The sequence below is a fragment of the Xenopus laevis genome, chromosome 5L (genome assembly GCF_017654675.1).
Source record: "Xenopus laevis strain J_2021 chromosome 5L, Xenopus_laevis_v10.1, whole genome shotgun sequence".
NCBI classification, from domain to species: domain Eukaryota; kingdom Metazoa; phylum Chordata; class Amphibia; order Anura; family Pipidae; genus Xenopus; species Xenopus laevis.
Genome location: NC_054379.1, coordinates 15,465,796 through 15,492,097, shown reverse-complemented (window position 1 = coordinate 15,492,097; position 26,302 = coordinate 15,465,796). Strand labels below are relative to the sequence as shown.

The following is a 26,302-nucleotide window of genomic DNA, read 5'->3' as shown; positions in this document are numbered from 1 at the left end:
ACAGTTCAATTCATTAATTTCAAGTACTTTTCATTTGCAGCAGCTTCAGCCTTTACTGAGCATGCTCCCTGACATCTAGCATCAAGTGCGGAGCAACTACACCATATGATAGAATACTTGCAGCCATTTCTGATTCTGAGAGACATCAGCAACTAAAGCATCAGAGAGTCAGTGGGCAGGTTTACTGAGATGCTACTGGGAAGCATTAGAAGGGGGGGGGGATTTAAAATATAAAATGGTAATTCCAGGTATTAGCAGACAGATATCCCTAAATACACTCCTTTTGATACCTTTATTGACTAACTAATATAATCATAGAGAGCTTTCAGAATATTTAGTTCCTTATTCAAGCTGCCTTTATACCTCTTTTGATATTTTTTTTTTATTTCAAAATGGTTGCCCTGTAACATTTTTACTGGCTAACACGGTACATCACCTTTACCTGTAAATAGACTCCCAAATACTCTCAAAGATATCTCACACATATATTTTTGCTGTTTGGTGCTTCGGTGCCTAAACATGGGAATATGTTGGCTGCTGATTTTGACCATCCAAATCCCCTCCATTATTAATATCTAATAGGGCTCTTTCCCAGAAACTCCCAGATTACGAGGCCTGCATCGAATCAATTACAAGAGATCAGAATAATTGGTTATGACCCACTACTTGGGTTGCTAGATTAAGCAAAGAGTGGTTCTGGCTAAGCAAGGGCAGTTTTATTGACGACATTACAGCATGCTGCAAAAAGCAGTTTGTATTAGTCAGTGTATGCCACAGGCTGATTTTAGAGCCCCTTTTCTAGTAGGGTTTTAAAGTGGACACAGCAAATCAGCAGAAGCTTTCATTATAAGCATACCTGTGATTAGGAGGTTACCGGTAAACAATCTTTATAGTTTCATTTTGAATTGTCATTAAAACATTTGTACGGGGTTAGGAAATTTGCCCTGCTATTGACACATTTATTAGATCTCTTACTTCACACAATTATGCTGTTGTGCAGGAGTTCTACAGGACGGCCTGATTGGACCTGCATTGTATTTGGTTTCACTTCTGGATATGTCCGGTTCTACACTGAGGTAAGCTGTAAGCAGTAGCCCTGTCTTGCTTTATGGCTGAAATTCTAGCTATCTGTATAACAGAGCATTCTGCCCCAGTGGCTGCACAGATTCTATCTGATCCCATTGTAAGCAGCAGTCCTGTCCTGCTTTATGGCTGAGATTCTAGCTATCTGTATGACGGAGCATTCTGTCCCAGTGGCTGCACAGATCCTATCTGACCCCCATTGTAAGCAGAAGTCCTGCCCTGCTTTATGGCAGCTGAGATTCTAGCTATCTGTATAACAGAGCATTCTGTCCGACTGACTGCACAGATCCTATCTGATCCCCATTGTAAGGAGCAGTCCTGTCCTACTTTATGGCTGAGATTCTAGCTATCTGTATAACGGAGCATTCTGTCCCAGTGGCTGCACAGATCCCATCTGATCCCCATTGTAAGCAGCAGTCCTGCCCTGCTTTATGGCTGAGATTCTTGCTATCTGTATAACAGAGCATTCTGCCCCAGTGGCTGTACAGATTCTATCTGATCCCATTGTAAGCAGCAGTCCTGTCCTGCTTTATGGCTGAGATTCTAGCTATCTGTATGACGGAGCATTCTGTCCCAGTGGCTGCACAGATCCTATCTGACCCCCATTGTAAGCAGAAGTCCTGCCCTGCTTTATGGCAGCTGAGATTCTAGCTATCTGTATAACAGAGCATTCTGTCCGATTGACTGCACAGATCCTATCTGATCCCCATTGTAAGGAGCAGTCCTGTCCTACTTTATGGCTGAGATTCTAGCTATCTGTATAACAGAGCATTCTGTCCCAGTGGCTGCACAGATCCCATCTGATCCCCATTGTAAGCAGCAGTCCTGCCCTGCTTTATGGCTGAGATTCTTGCTATCTGTATAACAGAGCATTCTGCCCCAGTAGCTGCACAGATCCTATCTGAATCCCATTGTAAGCAGCAGTCCTGTCCTGCTTTATGGCTGAGATTCTAGCTATCTGTATAACAGAGCATTCTGTCCCAGTGACTGCAAAGATCCTATCTGATCCCCATTGTAAGCAGCAGTCCTGTCCTGCTTTATGGCTGAGATTCTAGCTGTCTTTGTAACAGCATTTAGATCACAGTTATCCAAGTCTATCTGAAATCCTTTGTTTTTTTTATAACTGAAAAATGTTTAGTACTTTGCAGGGTTAATCAGGCAAGTAACAGATAAATGATGTATTGTTATGTAAAGAGAATATTGTTTGGCTCTTAGAACATGGGGCATATTGTTTGCCAACTGAAAAGGATCACTGTAAAAAACTGTTTCTGCACCTTAAAGTGATAATTTGGAATTGTAGACAATTTAATCAAGTTCATCATAGTTTTATTTTCTATGCACTTCTAAATAATGCTAGGCTCATGGCAGAAATTGTATGTGTTCTTTGCAGGCAACAAGGGAAGTGTTCAAATCCCATGATTTTTTTAACGAGCTGGGTAATGTTGTGGAATTCTCTCTCTGAAAATCTTCTGCACAATAGATGGTTTCAAGAAAGGGTGGATGCCTTCTAGTGAGATAACAGATTGTTACTTTGCTAATATTTGGGTATTACTTTATTACAGTGTGTGCCAAGATGGCAGTAGATTATATTTTTTTGTATTCATATCCCTATAACCATTTGTTTGTTTTGTCAGTGTATTTTATTTTTGTAAGAATGGCAAACACATAACATATCTAAACCTTATTTGCTTCCCTGTAGAGTGGGGTGTTGCTTCTTTCTCAGCTGTTAAATCAAGAAGCCATCCTTCAACTTAAATGCAGGACCTATGAGATTCCAAGGCATCCTGGTGTCACAGAACAGGTAATAAACTGATTGGATTGCTCTATTTATTTAATTTTTTTATTTTGCATAAGTTTGTATTAGCAGGACATTTATGGATGCACAGGTCTCATCAGCTTGTGCAACTCAGATACTGATCTTTCAGGTTAACATGGAAAATGCTTCTTTAAAGGCGTTCTTTGTCATCAGTGAGTGTGCCAAATCGATACAGTTTGTGCAGCCTTCCCCAAGATATAGATGGTTATTTATCAAAGGTCATGGTTGTGAGTTTTTTTACCTCAAATAAACTCACAACTCTTTTTTTTTTTATGAAAAAAGTATAAAAAAAACTCGATTGAATGCATTTGGGTGGAAAAACTCGAATACTCAAATTGATTGAGTTATCAGCAAAAACCTTGAATAACTTCAATTGATTGATTTTTTGAGGGAAAACCACCCAAAAATCATGAAGGCAAAAAACATCTTCAAATGGTTCAAGGGACCTCTGACACTGAATTCTACAGGACCTCAACAGTTTTAGCTGGAGTATTTTCAGGCTTTTAGCAGCTTTAGGGCATAATAAATCTCGAAAAATTCCAGTTTTTTTTATTATCCCCAAATATGTATCTTTATCTATCTTTACAAGTATACACAGTTCCAAACATTTTACAGTACCTCAGTAATACAGTCATGAGAAACAAAAGATAATATATATATATATAAAATATAACCAGCAAATTGCCAGCACTCTCGAATAAAGTGTTTGTTTGCCTGGGTGCGCGATATATATATATATATTATATATATATATATATATAGATATATATATATAGATATATAGATATATATTAAATATATGGCAAGAGGTAAAGGGGCAGCTAGGTATGGGATCTGTTATCCACAAAGATTAGTTACAAAGATTATGTGCCACAAGTTAAGAGACAGGAGGAACAAGGTGAAAATGACAGCAAGCTTCTGATTGGTTGTTTAGGATTTGGGCAAGTGGTGTCAGTATTTCTGCACAATCTTTACATATACTCTCATTTCCTATAGAATAGAGTGCTCAGTTGTGCTCAAGTATATGGGATTTTTTGGTTGGGACCTCAACACCTACCATTGTGCTCAGTGCCCAGAATCCATTACTTCTGCCTAGAATGGAGAGGCACAATTGAAGATCACCTGCTTAAGGGGTTTAAATAAAATATATATAAATTACTTTTCCTGTTGAATCTTTTTTACTAGTGTAACAATCTTTCCAATTGATTATAAAAAATATAGCAGTAGTAATTTTTTTTGTACTTTATTATATTATTTTTATTACATTCTGTCTCTTTAAAAAGCATGAAGAAATGAGCATCTTGTATCCGTCTGCCGTGGTCACCATTGATGGATTTAGCCTCTTTCAGTCGCTCAGGGCATGCCGCAATCAGGTAGCAAGAGGTAAGGGGCAGCTGTTTACTGATTATTTTGTTGAGAATTTATCTTAAATGGAATCCTTTTACACGAAATAAGACAGTTTTAATTCACAGACCCTATGATTTTCCCAAATGAACATTACGTGGGAGATGCTGTATTTATTAATGTAAGTTACTGCAATCTCCCATGGATGTTGCCATGGAATTAATGTATTTGTGTGGGAGGGAAATTCCATCCAGCAGATGCATGCTTAGTATGACTGCCATAATAGCCGCCTCCTACACTCCCCCATTTCTTAAAATCATTAGGATGAAGAGGGGCAGTATAATCAGGGATCTTTGTTATTAAAGAAATTATAGTGTTTTCCCTCCTCCTCCTTTTCTTAAAGGAGAAGGAAAGCTACCGAAGCAGTTTATTGCCAATAGATTAGCCACAATAGTGCAAGCTATAACACTTTATTTATTCTGCAGAATGCTTTACCATACGTGAGTAACCAGCTCTAGAAGCTCTCTCTGTTTAGGATAGCAGCTGTCATATAAGCTTGGTGTGACATCACTTCGTGCCTGAGTCTCCCTGCTCACACATAGCTCTGGGCTCAGATTACAGCAGGGTGGGGAGGAGGGAGGGGGAAATGTAGGAGGAGCAAACTGAGCATGCTCCAGCCCTAGCCCTGGAGGTTTAAGCTGAAAACAGGAAGTCAGATACAGAAGCCCATGTGTACTCAATAGAAGGAAAGAAATGTGGTATTTCTTTTCACAGAGGACTCAGAGCAACATTACTTTGAGGGTTTACTGGTGTATTTATATAGACCTTTCTAATAAAGCTTACTTAATTTTAGCCTTTCCTTCTCCTTTAATATTGTTTTTTCTTTTGAAAACAAATAGCTGCAGCATCTGGAAACGAGAATGTTCAGCCTCCGCCGCTGGCCTACAAAAAGTGGGGACTGCAGGATGTTGACAAAATTGTTGACCACGCCAGTGTTGGTGAGTCATTAATTGCTGTATTGCTGCTAAACTGGATTAACATGTCTGCATCAATATGTATCAACACATTTTCCCATTTTGGGGTTATATTTCAGAAAATATAAAACGCACAAAGAGTCAACATGATAAAGGGTTCCCTTTACATTGATCAGTTTTTCCTTTCCACAGGAGAACAGTGGATACTTTGTACTTGCACCCTATATCTTGTACGCGGTGTATATACGATTAAATCAATGAAAAATTCTGCATTGTTTCTGAAATAATCAAGTTTATCTTCACTATCCCTCTCTCAGCATCCGTTTCTCTTCATTCTGTCTTCATGCAGCAGTTGGGTGTCAGATTCACAGTTAGATCCAATGTATCTTATATGGAGGGCTTTCTTTTCTAGCAGATGAATTAGAACTCACTCAAATACCTGATTCCAGTACAAACAAAATCTAACAAAATAACTGCCTTTTGCACAGATTCTGCATGTAGAGAGTCATGATGTCTGGTGATTTTAATAGAGTGAGCTCTGATACAGGCAAAAGGAGCCCCCCTCTATAAGATATATTGGATCATTCATCTGACACTCAACTCCTGAATGAATGAGGAGAAACAATTGCTGAGAGAGGAATAGTGAAGATAATCTTGATTATTTCAGAAACAGTATAGAATATTTAAATGATTGTATTTCGAAAGTTTTCTATTTCAGTATGCTAAAGCTTATATTAAATTTTCATTTTCGCTATAGTTCATTGTTGATTTTGAAGCCAAGTGGGCAGACCAGCCTGATTTAGCTGCCACGTGGGTAGCCAACTCCTGGCAAAGATGTGCTTTTCTTCTGATCTTGCCAACAAGCAAATCTAACCATGTCAAATGTCAGTATTAAGTGGTAAAATTCTTTGCCACCACAGATTAAGGGGCAAATTTACTTAAGGTCGAATATAGAGGGTTAATTAACCCTCGATATTCGACTGCCGAATTGAAATCCTTCGACTACGAAAAATCATTCGATCGCACGATTAAATCCTTTTGACCTTCCCCATAGGCTAACATTGACTTCGGTAGGTTTTAGGTGGCGAACTAGGGGGTTGAAGTTTTTTTTTTTTAATGAGACAGTACTTCGACTATCGAATGGTCGAATAGTCAAACAATTTTTAGTTCGGATTGTTCGATTCGAAGTTGTAGTCGAAGGCCGAAGTAGCCAAAAAAACCATTTGAAATTCGAAGTTTTTTTCCTCTATTACTTCACTCGTGCTAATTGGGCCCCTAACTGTTCACTACCACATTAATCACCTCCCATAGCCGTCAGCTCATTGCTTGTACTAGTTTTAGGTTTGCTCACAGCGTGTATAGAGAAATACCATAAATCTCAAGGGTATCCCTAGAAATGTCAAGGGTATCCCTAGAAATCTCAAGGGTATCCCTAGAAATCTCAAGGGTATCTTTAGAAATCTCAAGGGTATTCTTAGAAATCTCAAGGGTATTCTTAGAAATCTCAAGGGTATTCCTAGAAATCTCAAGGGTATTCCTAGAATAGGTAAGTGATATCACCCCACACCCAAAGATACATTTCTACACAATCTTCTAAACAGTACTATACATTTGACGTCTGTGCTTTTCCTTTTCATTCTCCGTCTAGGTGTCATGGCATTATCCCCATTTGATCAAATGAAGACGGCTTCCATTTTAGGTGGCTTTAATGCAGCCATAAAGAGCAGCCCACCCACCATGTCTCAGTACATTACCGTGGGATCCAATCCTTTCACTGGGTTCTTTTTTGCTTTGGAGGTTAGTTCTGATGTGTTACAGCGGTGATCTGTCACTTGCTATTGGGATGCCGTCAGTGGAAGATGATCAACCATATCCGTGTATATTAGCTTGGATGTTAAATCCGACAGGCTTCCCCTATTGATTTCTGGCAGAAAGTTGGCCAGATGTTGATTGGCTGGATTAAAAATCCCATCGGATCTAGGACACCATCGGTTTGTTAAAGGAGAAGGAAAGGCTAAAATTAAATATGCTTTATCAGAAAGGTCTATATAATTACACCAGTAACCCCTCAAAGTCCTCTGTCAAAAGAAACACAGGATTGCTTTACTTCTATTGAGTACACATGGACTTCTGTATCAGACTTCCTGTTTTCATCTTAAACCTCCAGGGCTAGGGCTTGCGCATACTTAGTTTGTTCCTCTCCCTCCTGTAATCTGAGCCCAGAGCTATGAGTGAGCAGGGAGAGACTCAGGCAGGAAGTGATGTCACACCAAGCTAATATAGCAGCTGCTATCCTAAACAAACAAAGAAAGATTCTAGAGCTGTTTACTCAAGTATGGTAAAGCATTCTACTGAATGAATATAGTGTTATAGCTTGCATTATTGTGGCTAATCTATTGGCAATAAACTGCTTCGGTAGCTTTCCTTCTCCTTTAATACCGTCCTAGGGCCACGATCGGATCAGCCCAATATCACCCATCTCAAGGTAGACGCATTGGGGAGAGATCCGCTTGTTTGGTGACATTGCCAAACAAGCAGACAAGTATTTGTATCTGCTTTTGTTAATCTGCTGCATTTCAGCTATTTGTCATTCGTGTTTTTTTTTCTATTTCTTTTCATGCTGTGCAAAACTGTGCATTTGCTGTTGCAGGGAAGTACGCAGCCATTATTATCTCATGTGGCTCTGGCTGTTGCCAGCAAACTCACGTCTGCCCTTTTCAGCGCTGCCAGGTACTGTGAATAATAAGCCTCTGGAATGCACCATGGTTAGAAGTAACACAACTAGCTAATGACTTTACTTTTATTTCTTTGTTTTAGTGGGTGGCTGGGCTGGAAGAGCAAACATGAAGAAGAGCCTCAGCAGAAGCAAAAACCCAAAGTAGAACCTGCCACTCCTCTAGCTGTAAGGTGAGGCATCTGAGTGAAGGCACGAATTGCTGCAATACAAAAAGAACAGGATTACCATACACAGATCTATAGCACACTGTTGTTGAAATAGAAGTTACTTGTGCTTAACATGGACTCATTTAGAACTTATGTTACAATGTACAGTTTTGTCCTATAAAATGTATTTCACTTTACTTCATTATTGTTATATTTATTTATTGGTGCTCATTGGACTGTCACCGAACTAACCTTTCTTGTTTTAAAGCTAGATATATATATATCTGCTAAAGATTAGAGCTGTAGTCTCAAAAAACTTGTGTCAGGATCAGTTACCCGTAAGGGGAAACCTACCAAAAATTGAGACAGGAAGTTAGAAAGTAAAAGTGGTTTCAGTTTCTTGCTTAGTGCAACAAATAACAGAAACTATTGATTGTTCTTAATTAAAACATGAGGCTATTTATTAAACTCATGTTAAATAGCGGGTATACTGAACTTTTCAAAATGCATCAGTTAATAGTGCTGCTCCAACATACTTCTTCACTGAAATCTGTTTTTTTAAAAGAGCAAAGAAAGAGATTTAACATACAATATAAAATTTAATTCCTGAACCAGCTAATGTATTTTTTTAGTTGTAATATTGGTGTGTAGGTGCATCTCAGGTCATTTTGCCTGATCATGTGCTTTCAGAAAGAGCCAGCACTTTAGGATGGAACTGCTTTCTGGCGGGCTGTTGTTTCTCCTACTCAATGTAACTAAAGGAGTCACAGTACAAAGTCCAAGTAAGGTGCCACACTCACACTACTCGCTGTTTGAGGCCTCGGCTGCTCGCTGTACTCCTCTCTGCACGGGTTCACTCCGAGCTTTGATCAAACTTTTTATTCGTGCAACAATGGCCGTTGTTGCATGAATAAAAAGTTTGATCAAAGATCAGAGTGCTGCTGCTGGGACCTGGATTTTTACTATTGAGTGTTGTTCTTAGATCTACCAGGCAGCTGTTATCTTGAGTAAGGGAGCTGCTATCTGAGCTGCTTCCCATTGTTCTGTTGTTAGGCTGCTGGGAGGAAAGGGAGGGGGTGCAGCACAGCAGTAAAGAGTGATTGAAGTTTATCAGAGCACAAGTCACATGACTGGGGGCAGTTGGGAAACTGACAAGATGCCTAGCCCCATGTCAGATTTCAAAATTATATATATATAAAAAAAAAATTGGTTTGCTCTTTTGAGTAACTGATTTCAGTGCAGAATTCTGCTGGAGTAGCACTATTAACTGATGTGTTTTGAAAAAAAACATTTCCCATGAAAGTATCCCTTTAAGTTCAGCATACCAAATCTCATAATAACATTTGTTTAGACAAAGCTAATCATGGAAAGCATTAAATAATCCTGGAATCTGGAACCAAATTTTGGTTTTCCAGTTGCAAGTAGTTATTGAGCCCTCTTCCTGCACATTTGAATAGCAAACTCAAGAATCAGCCATTGGTTCTCTTATTAAATTCACTGACACTAACAGCAAATGTTTCACTTGCCCTGCCTCTGGCGTAAAGGCATTTAAAACATTTGGATGTGCTGTTGATGTTTATTATGTATATATAATATTTATTATTATTTATTTATATTACAGGTATGGGGCCCTTTACCCGGAAACCTGTTATCCAGAAAGCTCCAAATTACGGAAATGCTTTCTCCCATAGACTCCATTATAATAAAAAATTATTTCCTATTTCTCTGTAATAATAAAACAGTAGCTTGTACTTGATCCCAACTAAGATATAATTAATCTTTATTGAAGCAAAACCAGCCTATTGGGTTTATTTAAACAAGATTTTATAGTAGACTTAAGGTATAAAGATCCAAATTACAAAAAGATCTGTTATATGAAAAACCCCAGGTCCTGAGCATTCTGAATAACAGGTCCCACACCTGTATTATGTGAAAATGTGCCTCATGTGAATTATTCTTTATGACCTTTTTATTTTCTTTCTTGTTTTTTTTTTTTTCCAGATTCGGACTTCCGGATTCTCGTCGCCTTGGAGAGAGCATTAGCCTTTCCCCCTGTAACACATTGGCTGCTGTAACCGATGACTTTGGCAGAGTTATTCTGTTGGATGTTGGAAGAGGCATTGCAATTAGAATGTGGAAAGGTATAAACATCAGTGGCATGAAAATAATTAAATGGGTGATTAATATTGGAGTCATAGGTGCACATGTATTATAGTGTGAGCCTAGAACTCCCATAAGCGAAATAACACTGCTCTCTATTCATTTATATGGGATTTATAACTGGTTGAAAGGGAGAGTTGATAAATAATGTAATAAAATTGAATAGTGCAGAGGATTTTCACTCTGCTGTACTGTGATAAACTTTGACACTTTGATAAATAGACCCCATGTATTAAGCTGGCCATAGACATGCAGATATATTCTTATGTCCAATGAAGGACTGTGCATTGCAATCTCCCGACCTACCACTAACAATTTAGATTAAAGGGGAACTGTTGCGAAAATGAAAATGTAATATAAGCTTCCTCATACTGAAGAAGAAACATTCTAAATGCAATCAATTAAAAATTCTGCATTGAGATGCTGAGAGAGGGATAGTGAAAATGAACTCGATTATTTTAGAAACGGTACAGAATTTTTAATTGGTTTAGAAAACATCTTATTTCAATATTCTGAAGCTAATATTAATTTTTCATTTTCGCAATAGTTCCCCTTTCTATAAAGCATTAAAAAGAAGCAGTCAGACGATGTTCTGGCCATGAATTGACAGGCAGCAATCGTACGAAAGTTATGTCCGACAAATAGCAGTGACAGCCACTCATTGATATCGTCAGATAGACAATCTTCTAACCTGTCCGATTAACTAAATGACCAATCGACATGGCAAGAAAAATGTCCGGATGATCGTCACACAGTCCTAAAATCGAACGAAACGAAGATCTGACTTTATCTTTGCGTCTATGGCCAGGTTCAGGATGGGTCTGCATTTGTTATATTATATAGGTTGCTGCCATTATTCTTCCGCTAGCTGTTGACCTAAGCATTTTATGATTATTGAAAGGCTACCGTGATGCCCAGGTGGGATGGATGCAGATTGTGGAGGACTTGCATGAAAGAGAGTCTGAGAGAGGACATAACTCTCCATTTCAGAATGCTAGCGGACCAAGCCGGGTGGCCCAGTTTCTGGTTATTTATGCCCCCAGGAGGGGTATTCTTGAAGTGTGGAGCACTCAGCAGGGGCCTCGTGTAGGAGCATTTAATGTGGGAAAGCACTGCAGGTGAGTATATTGTTTCCTTCTAATGAGGCCTCACAGGTGAAGAAAACATGGCAGTGGTTATGACAATTATGAGAAAACATTGGGGATGATTCTTGTATTGTGTTTAGTACAGGGGAATACCTATGTTGAGATCTTTATATGGTATCTCTCTTTACAGGTTATTGGCAAATTTAGAACTGTGCTTACTACAGAAAAACGATGTCTCTTTGTTTGCCCTGACCACACCCCTTGCCCTGCCTAAATCTGAGAGGGCTGACAGATCTATGCATGCCCTGTCTAAGGCTATGGACACACATACGTTGAATTGCGGCGTTTTAGCCGCGTTTTTTTTAAAAAAAGCCGACCGATGCATAGCAGTTTCAAGTTAAGGCTGTAACACTTCAGCTAGCGTGTTTACGCAGCTTTTTTAAAACCCGCGGTGTAAATCCATAGCCTTAGGTGTAATTTCCATGACATTAGACAGTAGATACATTTGAAGAAATACAGTAAACCATGGCAACCAATCAGATATACTCTATCTTGAGAGAGAGAGAGAGAGAGAGAGAGAGAGAGAGAGAGAAGAAGAAGAGGATCAGCACTCGCAGGTCTAACGTTTCGGCCCACCAAGGGCCTTTCTAAAAGTGCCAAACAAACAGTGAAAACATTTTCACTGTTTTTGGACACTTTGAGAAAGGCCCTTGGTGGGCCGAAATGTTGATCCATAGCTCTAAAATAAATTATTATTTGATATTTGTAAGACCTGCGAGAGAGAGTGTATATATGTATATGTATATATGTATATATATATATATATATATATATATATATATATATATATATATATATATATATATATATATATATATATATATATACACACACACAGTAGAGTTATAAAAGCTAATTTCAGACTAGATGTATGGGTTCCTACATTAAAGGAGACGTAAAGCATAACTATAAAATAAATCTTCCAATCTTGTCGACAATAATGAATAACATATGGTGCTGGTTTTACTTTTGAACAAAAAATGGCTTTATTATCAGCCCAAAACACTACATTTTAAAGCACAATTCTTCTGTATTAAAAAGAGTATACTGCACTGGCACATTCTTGTTTTTTATACAATATGTCTCCTTTAATGCAAGTGTATCCACTGTTAGCAAACAAGCCCCAGGGTGTCTGAAAAATAGGGTTTGTTGTTCTTCACTGCATGTTGATTTTTATTATCATTTTATATTGCTGGATTTCTAACAACCAAGTACAGTTTTAATCCCAAACTGGAGAGGTGCAGAACAAAAAAACTGCTAAAATGATTACGAATTACGAATTTCTCTTTCTACAGTTTATTGAAAGTTAACATCACCTTAAATACAATCTATTGTGCAGCCTATATTTTGCACCCAATTCAACTTCTGGTGTATAAAACTGTATCATTCTTTCAGGTTGCTGTATCCTGGCTATAAAATAATGGGATTAAATAATGTGACCAGTCAGGGATGGCAACCCCAAACCTACCAGATTTGCCTTATTGACTCCGTGTCGGGAAACGTAAGGACAGTGAATATCCCATTCCACCTGGCTCTGAGGTAAGAGTAGCTGCATCTAAGTTGCTGTCCCGTGTGTCTGTCCACTTTCGGATTGGAACTGCTTTCTGGCAGGCTGTTGTTTCTCCTACTCAATGTAACTGAATGTGTCTCAGTGGGACCTGGATTTTACTATTGAGTGCTGTTCTTAGATCTACCAGGCAGCTGTTATCTTGTGTTAGGGAGCTGCTATCTGGTTACCTTCCCATTGTTCTGTTGTTAGGCTCCTGGGGGGGGGGGGGGTTATATCACTCCAACTTGCAGTACAGCAGTAAAGAGTGACTGAAGTTTATCAGAGCACAAGTCACATGACTGGGGGCAGCTGGGAAATTGACAAAATGTCTAGCCCCATGTCAGATTTCAAAACTAAATATAAAAAAATCAGTTTGTTCTTTTGAGAAACGGATTTCAGTGTAGAATTCTGCTGGAGCAGCACTATTACCTGATGCAATGTGAATTTTTTTTCCCCATAACAGTATCCCTTTAAGGTGGTAGTTCATTAATATTCAAGATGGCCTTTAGGAGTATCTAGAATTTCAAGACAACGTTCTGCCCCAAATCTCAGCCTAACTGACCATTATGTTGGGCCTTACAGCCACTGCTCTGGGTCTCCCTTAAAGGAGGTTTAGAGGAAAGTGTAATGCAGACATAGAGCACCCTAAACTGGTGCACCAAGAGGTCCAGTCTAAGAATCAGTGGACTCCTTGATCATCAGTCACATCAGTCTGGTGTCAGGTTAGCAAGTGAACAAGTTACACTAAACAAATGTATAATACTATGGTTTTAATCATATTTATATGTGTTTATTGAACCAGACTCCATTACCCTCGCTTAAATGTCAGTTTTGTCTTCTTTTCAGGGATAAGAAATGCGAAAGAGCGAAGGATATGCACTTAGTTAAAAAACTTGCAACGCTGCTGAAAGCCAAAGTCCCAGATCACGGTAATACTTACGTTACATTATTGTATATACATTACCTGTGGCCACGTGCCATTTTCTTGGGCAATTATGGTTATTTTTAATGTCAAGCAATATCTGACAGCGCTCGGTATTTTGTCTTATAGTGTACAAATGCTTTTCATCTTAAATTGTATTGCCTTAAAGGGGTTGTTCACCTTTGAGTTAACTTTTAGTATAATGTAGAGAGTTTGCAATTGGTTTTCATTTTTTATTATTTGTGGTTTTTGAGTTATTTAGCTTTTTATTCACCAGCTCTCAGTTTCAGCAATCTGGTGCTGGGTCCAGATTACCCTAATAACCATGCACTGATTTAAATAAGAGACTGGAATATGAATAGGAGAGGCCTGAATAGAAAGATGAGTAATAAAAAGTAGCAATAACAATACATTTGTAACCTTAAAGAGCATTTGTTTTTAGATGGGGCCAGTGACCCCTATTTGAAAGCTGGAAAGAATTAGAAGAATAAGGCAAATAATTCAAAAACTATATATAAAATAAATGATAAAGACCAATTAAAAAGTCGCTTAGAATTGGCCATTCTATATCATACTAAAAGTTAACTTAAAGGTGAACCACCCCTTTAAGCACTTTTAGTTCTACGTAATAAATGTGATGAGTCCAGTTGTTGTAGTACTTTGTCAGGTGTTGTGCAGTAAGGGGGTCATTTACTAAAATCCAAATTTATCTCATAATTAAAAGTAAAAAAGCTTGATCAAACTCCCATGACTGATTTTAGCTTATTTAATAATAAAAAACTTGATTTAATCAGATTGTGAAAAAACTTGATAAAATCGACCAAAACCGCGAATCGCTCGAATTTTTCGGACTTTCTCCCCAAAATCCCCAAAAGGTCAGATTTTTTGGATAAACCCATTGCAGACCAAGATAACTTCAAATTGAGCTAGGTGTCTCTTTCATTGACTTATACATGACCTCGACAGACTTGAGATGGCGGATTTTTGGATTTGGACTTCTTGCAGCATCAGAATATAGTAAATCTTGAAAAAATTTTGTTTTTTTTTTTCTTTGAAAAATTAGAGTTTTGCCCAAAAAAGCCAGACCAGAAAAATCTGAGGTTTAATAAATAACCCCTGATGTCTCCAGTTTGACATTTCAGCAGGTATCAAGTTGCTTGGGTCCCATTTACCCCAGCAACCGCCAGTAGTTTCAGGGAGAGACTGGAAGATGAATAGGAGAGGGTATGATTAGAAGGATAAGAAATAGAAAGTAACAATATTAATAACATTGAAGCCTCACAGAGCAAAAATAGTTTGGTTACTTCCTTCTTTCAACATAAACCTCCAGGGCTTGGGCTCGAGTATGCTCAGTTTTCTCCTCTCTTCCTCCCTTTTCACCCCTCCCTGCTGTAATCTTGAAGGTAGCTATACACAGGCTAATAAGATAGCCATACACAGGCTGATAAGGTAGCCATACACAGGCTGATAAGGTAGCCATACACAGGCTGATAAGGTAGCCATACACAGGCTGATAAGGTAGCCATACACAGGCTGATAAAAGCTGGCAACTTGCCCTTTCCAGACAATTCGGGATGTTTTAATTACCTTACTTTCTTCCCCTTCTCAGTAGTGGATGGTCAGATTCCCCAGAACTCCCTTGATTCATATTGAACAAGAGTCTGTTTTTATTCAACTCCCAGGGAAGCAGCAGACAGTCATTTCTTCGCTATGAATCACAGACCGCTTTAGTAGAACTTTTTTTTTTCTTCTAGCTATATTTAACATTTTATTTAAATCCTCTTCTTTTTTTTAGAGCGCCTGGAAACCGAAGCAAAAGAAATTATTTTAGATATTAAATATCCAGCAACCAAGAAACAGGTACTTCATTTTCACTTGAACAGTGATTGACTAATCAGGGTGGTGCAGTGAGAGTGCAAGGCAAGCTAAGTTCCAAGTGTAAATAAAAGCTACAAACCCACCTCTGTGTTCATTATCTGGGGTCAGAGGCACCTTAGTGTAAAGTTTCCCCACTAGGACAATGAGCACAGGGGAATGTAATTGAAAGACATGCAGTGATTTACAAGGTAATTTGAACCCATAGCAACCAATCAGGAGCTTATTTGCAAACATCTGACTAATAAATGTTACCTGCTGATTGGTTGCTATAAGTTAGTAGATAGTACAGGTATGGGATCTGTTATCCAGAATGCTCGGGAATGCTTGGGGCATTCTGGATACGGATCTTTCCGTAATTTGGATCTCCATGCCTTATGTCTACTAGAAAATCACGTACACATTAAATAAACCTAATAGGCTGGTTTTGCTTCCAATAAGGATTAATTTGATTGGAGCAAGTACAATGTACTGTTTTACTATTACAGAGAAAAAGCAAATCATTTTTAAATATTTGCATTATTTGGATAAAATTGAGTCTATAGGAGAGGACCATTCCTTAATTCTGAGCTTTCTGGATAATGAATCCCATACCTATAATAAACTTTGCATCATCTATTAATTTTTTATTTTCCCCTATGCCATTAAAAATGTTTTTTTTTATTTTTGCACCTGACATTTCTTTCTTTCAGTTTATACTGAACTATGGGACCTGTTATCCAGAATGCTTGCAACCTGGGCTTTTCCAGATAAGGGATCTTTCCATAATTTGGATCCCCATACCTACTTAAAAAATCACTCAAACATTAATTTATCCCAATAGGATTGTTTTGCATCCAAACATGGTTAATTATATCTTAGTTGGGATCAAGTACAAGGTACTGTTTTATTATTACAGAGAAAAAGAAAATCATTAAAAATAAATGTTATTATTTGATTAAAATAGAACCTATGGGACATGGCCTTCCTGTAATTCTGAGCTTTCTGGATAACCGATCCCATACCGGCAGTAATATATTCTGACTATAGATTCTGACTTTACATGTTTATAATGCATATGTTCCAGTAAAAAAATTATGAGCAGTGAAGGAAATTAGATGATGAGCCAACACACATGAAATATTATCTGTAGGGATAACAGCCATTGGGTATGAATTGTTATTACTCCTCACAAGCAATGCTAGATGCTAATGATTATTTTTCCTTTATTTTGTAGGCATTAGAACGCATACTTGCCAGTGACCGTGTGCCCTTTTCCTCTCTCATCAGCATCACGCAGACTTTAATGGATTCTCTTAAAAACCAAGGTATATAATTCCCATTACAACATCAATGTAATGAGTTTTCTCTTCATTTCAGTTTCAGTCAAACTTCTGTTAATATAATAGTTCAGGTCACATGCTTTTGTATATTTGGTGCTGAACTCTGGATGCTGCACCTTCTGTAATAATGAGCCCTAAGTAGAAAGAGGGCAAGGACAGTATTTAGGTTGCAACATACACCGGCTGATTTTCTTCCCCTCTGGCCAATAAGCCTCAGAATAGTATAGTTTGGCCATACACATTCATTTGAGCACTCCCATTCATGGATTAATTAATCTGATTCAATTGGAGTTGGCTGGGTTTGATTAAACGAGTTGTAACTTTCTTGAAGCTCTCTGTATATTACATTCCTGCTGGTATTTATCTCCCAGAATCCCCCAGCATACTGTATATAGGTTAAAAGTATACTAACAATTGTCATAAAGTATATTTACTTTTATCTCTAGTTTTCCAACAATAACCCTTTTTCAATTTTTACACAATTGGCACATCTGATATTTCTTTTTAAAGGAGCAGGATACAATACATCAAAACCAGATTCCATGGGCACTTTAAGATGCTCACGATACAGCAGCAAATGGTTTAGCCTAACCCTGAGATTTGTTTTGCTTGCAAAGGAATAGATGGGATGTTTGTGTACAGGAATATGTAAATGGGGAGGCACATTTATCAAGGGTCGAATTTCGAATTTGTCAGTTTTTTTAACTATAATAAATTTGATTTTCCTTGAAATTTGATTGGGGTTATTTATTAAAAAATCAAACATCAAACATCTTAAAGCAAATTTTACTGACCCGAAAACTCGAATCGAATTCGACCAAACTCGAATCAAGTCTTTTCCCAAAAAAAACTCAAATGTCGGGAAGGCTAGTAACATCTTCAAATTGGTCACTGGACCTCTCCCATTGACTTCTACATGAATTCGGCAGGTTTTAGGTGGCGAATAGTCGTATATTGAATATCTTAAAAGCAGACAAATTTTACCGACCCGAAAACTCGAATCTAATTCGACCAAACCCGAATCGAGTTTATATTTTCAGAGAAAAACTCGAATGTCAGGAAGGCTACTAACATCTTCAAATTGGTCACTTGACCTCTCCCATTGACTACTACAGGAATTTGGCAGGTTTTAGGTGGTGAATAGTCTAATTTGAATTCTTAAAGGGCCAGAGTTTGATAAATCTCGAAAATCAAATTAAAATTTTTAGCAAAAATGCAAGTCAAGTTTGGACAAATCACTAGTCGAATTTGACAGTTTAGACCATAAAAAAATGTGATAATTCGAATTAGAATTTTCAATTTGATCCTTAATAAATCAGCCCCTATATATAGTATGTATGTATTGGTGTTCCCCCAGAGCTGGAGAATGTTGATGAAGATCTGCTGACTTTCTGTGAAGACAAATTGAAGCTCCTGCACCTCTATGAATCTGTTAAGAGGATCAGTTCTGTTACTACGGAGAGCAACCCTTCACCTTCAGATAAAGTGAGTGCCTGTATATGCTTCTAATGAAGTTGATGAATTTTGCCATAAAAACTTAGTTTGTTCCAAGGTATTGTCTGGAGCACTTTGGAATTAACAGCTGCAACATTTTGGGGCACAGTTACCTAGGGTCGAATATCGAGAGTTAATTAACCCTCGATATTCAACCGGCGAAGTAAAATCCTTCGACGTCGAAAATTGAAGTCGAAGGATTTTGCGCTATTCCTACGATCGAATGATCGAAGGAACAATCGTTCGATCGAACAATTAATTCCTTCGAATCGAACGATTGAAAGGATTTTAATCCATCGATCGAAGGATATTCCTTCGATCAGGAAATTGTTAGGAAGCCTATGGGGACCTTCCCCATAGGCTAACATTGGCCTCGGTAGGTTTAAGGTGGTGAACTAGGGGGTCGAAGAAATTTTTAAAGAGACAGTACTTAAGACTATCGAATGGTCAAATAGTCGAATGATTTTTAGTTCGAACCGTTCGATTCGAAGGTCGTAGTCGAAGGTTGAAGTAGCCCATTCGATGGTCGAAGTGGCCATATTCGACCATTCGAAATTCGAACTTTTTTTCCTCTATTCCTTCACTCGATCTAAGTAAATGGGCCCCTTTATGTGCAATCTTATGTGTCAGAATGGATTGTGTTCAGATTCTTACCGGAGTTTTTTCTGTTTGATCCGTACTAGTATTCTTGCATTATCGTTTTCCTTGTTTATTGTTAAAGGAGCTTGCTCAGCTATTGCGTCTGGATGAGGATGAGTTAGCCAGAGTGCAGACTTTAATTAGGAACTACAAGCAGGGGATTCCCAGAACAGGAGTGCACTTTGCTGATGATGAAGGGAGCATCTTACCTGTGAAGACCTTCCTGGAGTACCTAGAGTGTGACAAGGACACAATAAACGTGAAGAAGTTAAGTGAAGATGAACATGTAGCTTTGGGTAGGTAGTCCGTTTATAGCCGCATTTATGTATGAATATTTCTGAATTTCAGTCATTAAGGAATGACACATGTTTGTGATTCTCTTTCTGGCTGATACTCATAGCCATATAGTCTTTTTTCTCATTTCTTAGCGTGCACTATAATTGTGTTTGCTGTTTAAACAGAGCACAGCTTGTATTTTATTGTGCCCAACCTCTCTCTGACATTGACTACTGATTTAAGGTGGGCACATATTGAAAGATCTGCTTGTTTAGCAAGGGCACAAGCAAGTGTATCTTTCTCTTGCCTAATTGGGGGACACAGGCACCATGGGGGTGAAGATCCTGCAGCAGGAGATTGGACACTAAGTTGTTAAAAGTTGACTCCTCCTCCTGCTCTGGGTTTCATCCCCTGTCTCCTCCTAACAACCCCAGTTTCATTTAGTGTCCTCAGAAGGAGAAGACATATACCTTGTGGCTGGAGCAACTGATCAGGACTACGTGTTACGATCTTGCCACACTAAGGGGCCATTGATCCGTTCAAGAGCCCCTCCAGCTATTGACTTAGATGCCCTACAGCCTTCCCGCTCTACGGAGGTCTGCAGGCTTGCTCCTATCTCCCTGCGCTGCTTCCCGCTCTTCGGAGGACTGCAGCAGCGCTGTGCACTCCCTCTGGGGGTTGCACTGTATGCTACAAATACAGATATATGTGTTTTTCATATATATTTTTATTTGTCATCTCTTTAGGGAGATCTTACTACAGGGCATGGACCAGCTGGCATACTGCGTGAGTATGATTTTATTTACCCCCACATCTCTCTCTCTACATGGCAGCAATGTGGCCTATCTCGCGATGCAGGCTCCCCAGGCTCTCCTTACCCTTCCCTCTCTTCCGTTTAGGGCCTACTCCCTCTCCTCCGGCTCCTTCCGTCTTCTGGTTCTGGCGCGTCTTCTTGCGTTCCAAGCTGGAACGCACTTCCGCTTCCGCCCAACGCTGACTGTGTATCGCGCCTTTTCACTGCGCCGCACCTGTTCCCTTACCGGCGCCCATCTTATTCTCTCCTGCGCAACACGCCTCAGGCTCCCTACAGCAGGCACTCTAGACTCTGCCTGGTACATTCTGTGTCCTACTCAGGGTCAGCAACGGAGTTACAGCTACTCCTTTTCCCTAAGGCAAGTACCTTTTTTGTTTCTGATCTTAGGCATTAGCTCTCAAGGTCTCTTACCCCATGTGCCTTTGATCTGTCTCCGCAGGTCATCCACGCCAAAGAACCCTCTCTGCCATCCACCCCACACTAGGCTGGGGACCCCTGTCTCATAAAAAAAAAAAAAAAAAAAAAAAAAAAAAAAGATCTTTTATTTACCTTACAAGGAGCATCATGGCAGACAAAACAGAAGAGCCCAGGACCTCCAAGTCCTCAGCTCTTACTCGCTCCCATACTCAAATTTCATTTTTGGCCTGCACACAATGCAAAGCTAAATTTTCCACCGCTTCGGCTGATTCAGTGTGTTTAGTATGCAGACCACCAGACTCAGTGCCACCTCCAATGGCCAGCACTTCTGATTCTGAGTTAGTTAGGGCTTTATCCCTCTCACTTGCAGGCATCCAAAACCTGGCCCGCATTCCAGAGACCCTAGACAAGGTCCTTGAGCGCCTTTCTCACCCTCCCAGGTTCGATGAACGTCCTACTGGTGCTAAAAGGCATGCTCTTTCCCCTCCAGATTCCCCAGGTGAAAATTTCACTCCCTCCGATGAGGAAGGCCAAGTTTTATCAGAGGATGACTCTGACCAGGAGCATCTGGATCCAGACTTAGACTCTCCGAGAACACAAAAGGAGGTCGAAGGTCTCATACAAGCAGTACTTAACACACTTAACATTGAAGACTCAGTCACGACTATTGAACCTGCCAAGAACATCTTCAAAAGACATAAGAAAAGTTCACATGTATTTCCAGCATACGAACAACTCGACGACTTAATAAAGTCCCAGTGGAAGCACCCTGACCACAGGGTTCAGATTTCTAGGAGATTCTCTCAAACATACCCCTTTCCTCAGGAGTGCACCGATCTCTGGGCGACACCTCCAGCAGTAGATCCTCCGGTTTCCAGACTGTCAAGGAACACCACCATACCTGTAGCAGACGCGGCTGCATTCAAGGACCCTATCGACAAACGCCTCGAAGGGTTCTGCAAGTCGGCATTCACAGCGTCAGGCTCCGCATTTCGTCCAATTTTCGCTATTGCCTGGGTCGCAAAGGCCATGGAGGTCTGGGTGGAGCAAGCAGCACAACTTATTGGTTCAGAGGATCCTACTACTGACAACCTGTTGTCTCAGATTGCGGATGCTACCTCCTATATCGGCGATGCAGCAATTGACGCAGCGAAGATGGTGGCACAGGCCTCAGCCCAATCTGTGGCGGCTCGGAGGTTTTTGTGGCTGAAATCGTGGTCTGCCGATTTAACATCCAAACGCTCACTAGTCAGCCTTCCTTTTCAAGGAAAATTACTCTTTGGAGCCGAGCTTGACAAAATTATATCCCAGGCTACGGGTGGCAAGAGCACCCTACTCCCTCAGACTAGGACCAAGAGACCTCCTTTCAAACGAAGGCCCTTTTTTCGTCCCTTCAGGCAAGGCCAACGTTCCAAGACACAGACGGATAAATCCAGCTCGAATTTCCGATCACGCTATCAGGGCAAACAAAGACCCAGCTGGTCTTCCAACAAGACTACAATTAAGCCCCCCCAGGACAAGTCCAGCTCAGCATGAAGGGGTGTCCACCCCCGAAAGGATCCCACTAGGAGGCAGACTCAAATTCTTTCGGGAGGTGTGGCAAAATCATGTACGGGACCTCTGGGTCCTTCGGGTGGTTTCACAAGGACTATTGATAGACTTTACGCAAAGACCACCCCGCAGATTCTTCATTTCAAGGTTGCCCAGTCTCAGACTCAACAAAGCCAGGTTTCTCTCGGTCATACACGACCTTGCCAAGGCCGGGACCATACAGCCAGTTCCAACTTCAGACAAGGGCAGAGGGTACTACTCCAACCTATTCATGGTACCCAAAAAAGATGGGTCTCTACGTCCAGTGTTAGACCTCAAAGACCTCAACCCCTTTGTTCGAAAATGTCACTTCAAGATGGAGTCAATCCAGTCAGTTTTGGCAGCTATGGAAGACGGCGAATTCATGTCAGTAATAGACATCAAGGAAGCCTACCTCCACATACCCATCCACCCGGCTCACCACCAGTTTCTCAGATTCTTCGTCGACGGTCAACACTGGCAATTTGTAGCCCTTCCCTTCGGTCTCTCATCGGCTCCTCGCACCTTCACCAAGGTCATGGCGGCAGCACTAGAGGGGTTGAGACTCAAAGGAATACCGGTCGTTCCCTATTTAGACGATCTTCTCGTAAAGGGCCCATCAGCATCCGCAGCTCATCGCCACACTACCCAGGTCCTACACACCCTGACCAACTTAGGGTGGATGATCAACTTCAACAAATCCATTCTAACTCCGACACAGACAATAGACTACTTGGGTCTGATCTTGGACTCCAGGCAGGGGAGAGCCTTCCTCCCACGGGACAAGACCTACACCCTGCAGGACAGGATTCAGACCATTCGGACGGCTCCCACGATCTCCCTGCGGGTGGCCATGATGGCTCTCGGGACGATGGTAGCGTCCTTCCCAACGATTCCATACGCTCAATTCCATACCAGACCCCTTCAACATACCATTCTACTTCAACAAAGGAGGGATCGGAAGGATCTCGATCGCCGAATAGTCCTGCCGCACAATGTAAAACTCTCCCTCGACTGGTGGCTCCAACCACATCGCACAGCAGGCGGAAAACCATTTCCCCCACACCACTGGACAATTCTCACGACGGACGCCAGCCTACGGGGTTGGGGAGGCGTACTAGAGCAAACGACGGTCCAGGGCCTTTGGGATCGAGAAGAGAGAAAACTTTCCATCAATCTCCTGGAATTGAGGGCGATTCGATACTCCCTAGAGAACCTGACCCACCTACTCCGGGGTCGAGCAGTGCGGATACAATCCGACAATGTAACAGCCGTTGCATATATAAACCATCAGGGCGGCACGAGAAGCCAAGCAGCCCTCCGGGAAGCAAGCAGCATCCTGGAATGGGCGGAACACAACGTTCCTGCCCTATCGGCGGTCCACATACCGGGGGTCGACAATTGGATAGCGGACTATCTGAGCAGAGAAACGATAGATCACGGAGAGTGGTGCCTTCATCAGGAAGTTTTCCAACTCTTGGTGGAGAGATGGGGACTTCCAGACATCGACCTGATGGCGTCCCGAAGCAATCGAAAGGTTCAACGCTTCGTGGCAAGAAGCCTGGATCCTCTGGCTTACGCAGTAGACGCTCTTGTGATCCCTTGGCAATTCTCCCTAGCGTACATTTTCCCACCCCTGGCGCTGCTACCAAAGGTCATCAAGAAGATAAAAAGAGAAGGAACTCAAACGATTCTGGTGGCACCGTTCTGGCCAAGAAGAGCGTGGTTCGCAGACTTGGTACAGCTGGCGTCGGGCGAACCATTTCATCTGCCTCAGAGGGAAGATCTCCTGACTCAGGGTCCCATCATTCACCCGAGTTCTCATCAGTGGGCTTTAACGGCGTGGCTCTTGAGGCCCTAGTTCTCAGAAGAGCTGGAGCTCCTGCCGAGGCCCTACCCACCATGCTTCGGGCCCGAAAGCCTGTTTCAGCAAAAGCCTACCACAGAGTGTGGAAGACATTCATCATGTGGTGTGAGGACAGAGAGTTGGATCCTCAGAAGGCTAAAGAAGCGGACGTCCTCTCTTTCCTGCAGGAAGGCTTAACGAAAGGTCTGGCGGTTAGTTCACTGAAGGTTCAAGTTTCAGCACTGTCTGTCCTGCTCCAGAAGCGACTAGCACTCAGGAGTCATATCAAAACTTTCCTTCAAGGCGCTACGAGGTTGGTGCCTCCATATCGTTATCCTGTACCTCCCTGGGATCTTAACCTAGTTCTCTCTGTTCTTCAGGAGGATCCTTACGAACCCATTGACTCTTTGCCTCTCTCTACTCTGACTGAAAAGGTGGTTTTCCTCTTGGCCGTCACATCGGCTAGAAGGGTGTCGGATCTGGCGGCGCTTTCCTGCAAGCAACCATTCACCATCATACACAAGGACAAGGTAGTGCTCAGGCCTACTCCGGACTTTCTACCTAAAGTAGTTTCGGAATTCCACCTGAACCAAGATATCATTGTACCATCCTTGTGTCCGGATCCCAAGCATCCTCTTGAGTGTAAACTGCACAATTTGGACGTTGTTCGCGCTATCACTTCATACTTGCAGGCCACCAAGAGTGTTAGGAAGACTGATGCTCTCTTTATCATTCCTACGGGGCCTAAATGCGGTTCCAAGGCCGCCAAGACGACGATCGCTAAGTGGATCCGTACTACGATCACTCGGGCTTATGCCCTGAAGGGAAAGCCACCTCCACTCAAGGTGAGAGCTCACTCCACCCGCTCTCTCAGCACGTCTTGGGCAGTCCGACACCAAGCTTCGGCGGAACAAGTTTGCAGAGCGGCCACCTGGAAGTCCCTTCATACCTTCACGCGCTTCTACAGGCTACACACACTAGCTTCAGCCGAAGCCAGCTTCGGGAGGAAGGTGTTACAGACTGTAATTGGTTGAACGCCTTTTGGGGTACGCAGTGTCCCGCCCTCTGGGTTGCTTTGGGACATCCCCATGGTGCCTGTGTCCCCCAATTAGGCAAGAGAAAGAGAGATTTTTGTACTTACCGTTAAATCTTTTTCTCTTGTCCTATATTGGGGGACACAGGCCTTCCCTCCCTGTTCTGACACTGTTACTGACTGAAGTTATATACTTGTTATTACAGTTCGTATTTTAGTGGATGTTTTCCGATATTTTACTAAGTTTTCGGTTTTAAGGGGGTTTCCAACTTCCTCTTCTGTTTTGGGTCATTATGCTCCTTCTTCGGTCGAAACTGAGGTTGTTAGGAGGAGACAGGGGATGAAACCCAGAGCAGGAGGAGGAGTCAACTTTTAACAACTTAGTGTCCAATCTCCTGCTGCAGGATCTTCACCCCCATGGTGCCTGTGTCCCCCAATATAGGACAAGAGAAAAAGATTTAACGGTAAGTACAAAAATCTCTCTTTCCTTGATATACCCATCTTGATTGAGGTGGTCGATATAGGGTTGATCAGGTGGACTTGGTCCATCAGCTGCTTTTATTGGCCCGTGTATGGCCACCTTTAGTTTTTCTTGACCAAACTGACAACTCATTGACCCCTTGTATGAGATCAAAGAAACACCTTTCCCAGTCAATATCTAATTGGGCTTATTTAGAAATTAAAGGGGAACTATCCTGAAAATGAAAATGTAATATAAGCTTCATCATACTGAAATATTTCTAAATATAATCAATTAAATATTCCGTACCATTTCTATAATAATATTGTTCATCTTCACTATTTCTCTTTCAGCATCTATTTCTCTTCATTCTGTCTTCATGCAGGAGTTGGGTGTTAGATATTCATAGACAGTTAGATTCAATATATCTTATTTCTAACACGTAAGACAAAAAGGGAAGTTCTGGTTGTCCCACAGTAGAGAGGCTGGGGAGGTGGAAGGCAGGCCTCTCCAGGGGGACTAACATATAAATACCAATGATTATTCTTTAAAGGGAAACTACTGCGAAAATGAAAATTTAACATTAGCTTCAGCACACTAAAACAAGAAACTTTCTAAATACAATCAATTAAAAATTCTGCATTGTTTCTGAAATAATCAGGTTCTTCTTCACTATTCCCC

General features: G+C 40.9%; 1 protein-coding gene across 1 annotated transcript in view; it reads left to right on the top strand.

Annotated features, from left to right (window-relative positions):
• The window catches only part of rab3gap2.L (RAB3 GTPase activating non-catalytic protein subunit 2 L homeolog), a 61,425-nt gene that overhangs the window by 16,308 nt on the left and 18,815 nt on the right, over positions 1-26,302 (top strand). Inside the window, exons 6-20 of the mRNA XM_018262617.2 lie at positions 1,001-1,076; positions 2,783-2,884; positions 4,183-4,282; positions 5,143-5,241; positions 6,866-7,014; positions 7,868-7,947; positions 8,035-8,124; positions 10,102-10,241; positions 11,162-11,378; positions 12,801-12,944; positions 13,801-13,883; positions 15,672-15,736; positions 16,968-17,058; positions 18,431-18,558; positions 19,289-19,502. Of these exons, the coding sequence (XP_018118106.1) occupies positions 1,001-1,076; positions 2,783-2,884; positions 4,183-4,282; positions 5,143-5,241; positions 6,866-7,014; positions 7,868-7,947; positions 8,035-8,124; positions 10,102-10,241; positions 11,162-11,378; positions 12,801-12,944; positions 13,801-13,883; positions 15,672-15,736; positions 16,968-17,058; positions 18,431-18,558; positions 19,289-19,502 (1,778 nt within the window). The remainder of the gene's footprint in view (positions 1-1,000; positions 1,077-2,782; positions 2,885-4,182; positions 4,283-5,142; positions 5,242-6,865; positions 7,015-7,867; positions 7,948-8,034; positions 8,125-10,101; positions 10,242-11,161; positions 11,379-12,800; positions 12,945-13,800; positions 13,884-15,671; positions 15,737-16,967; positions 17,059-18,430; positions 18,559-19,288; positions 19,503-26,302) is intronic.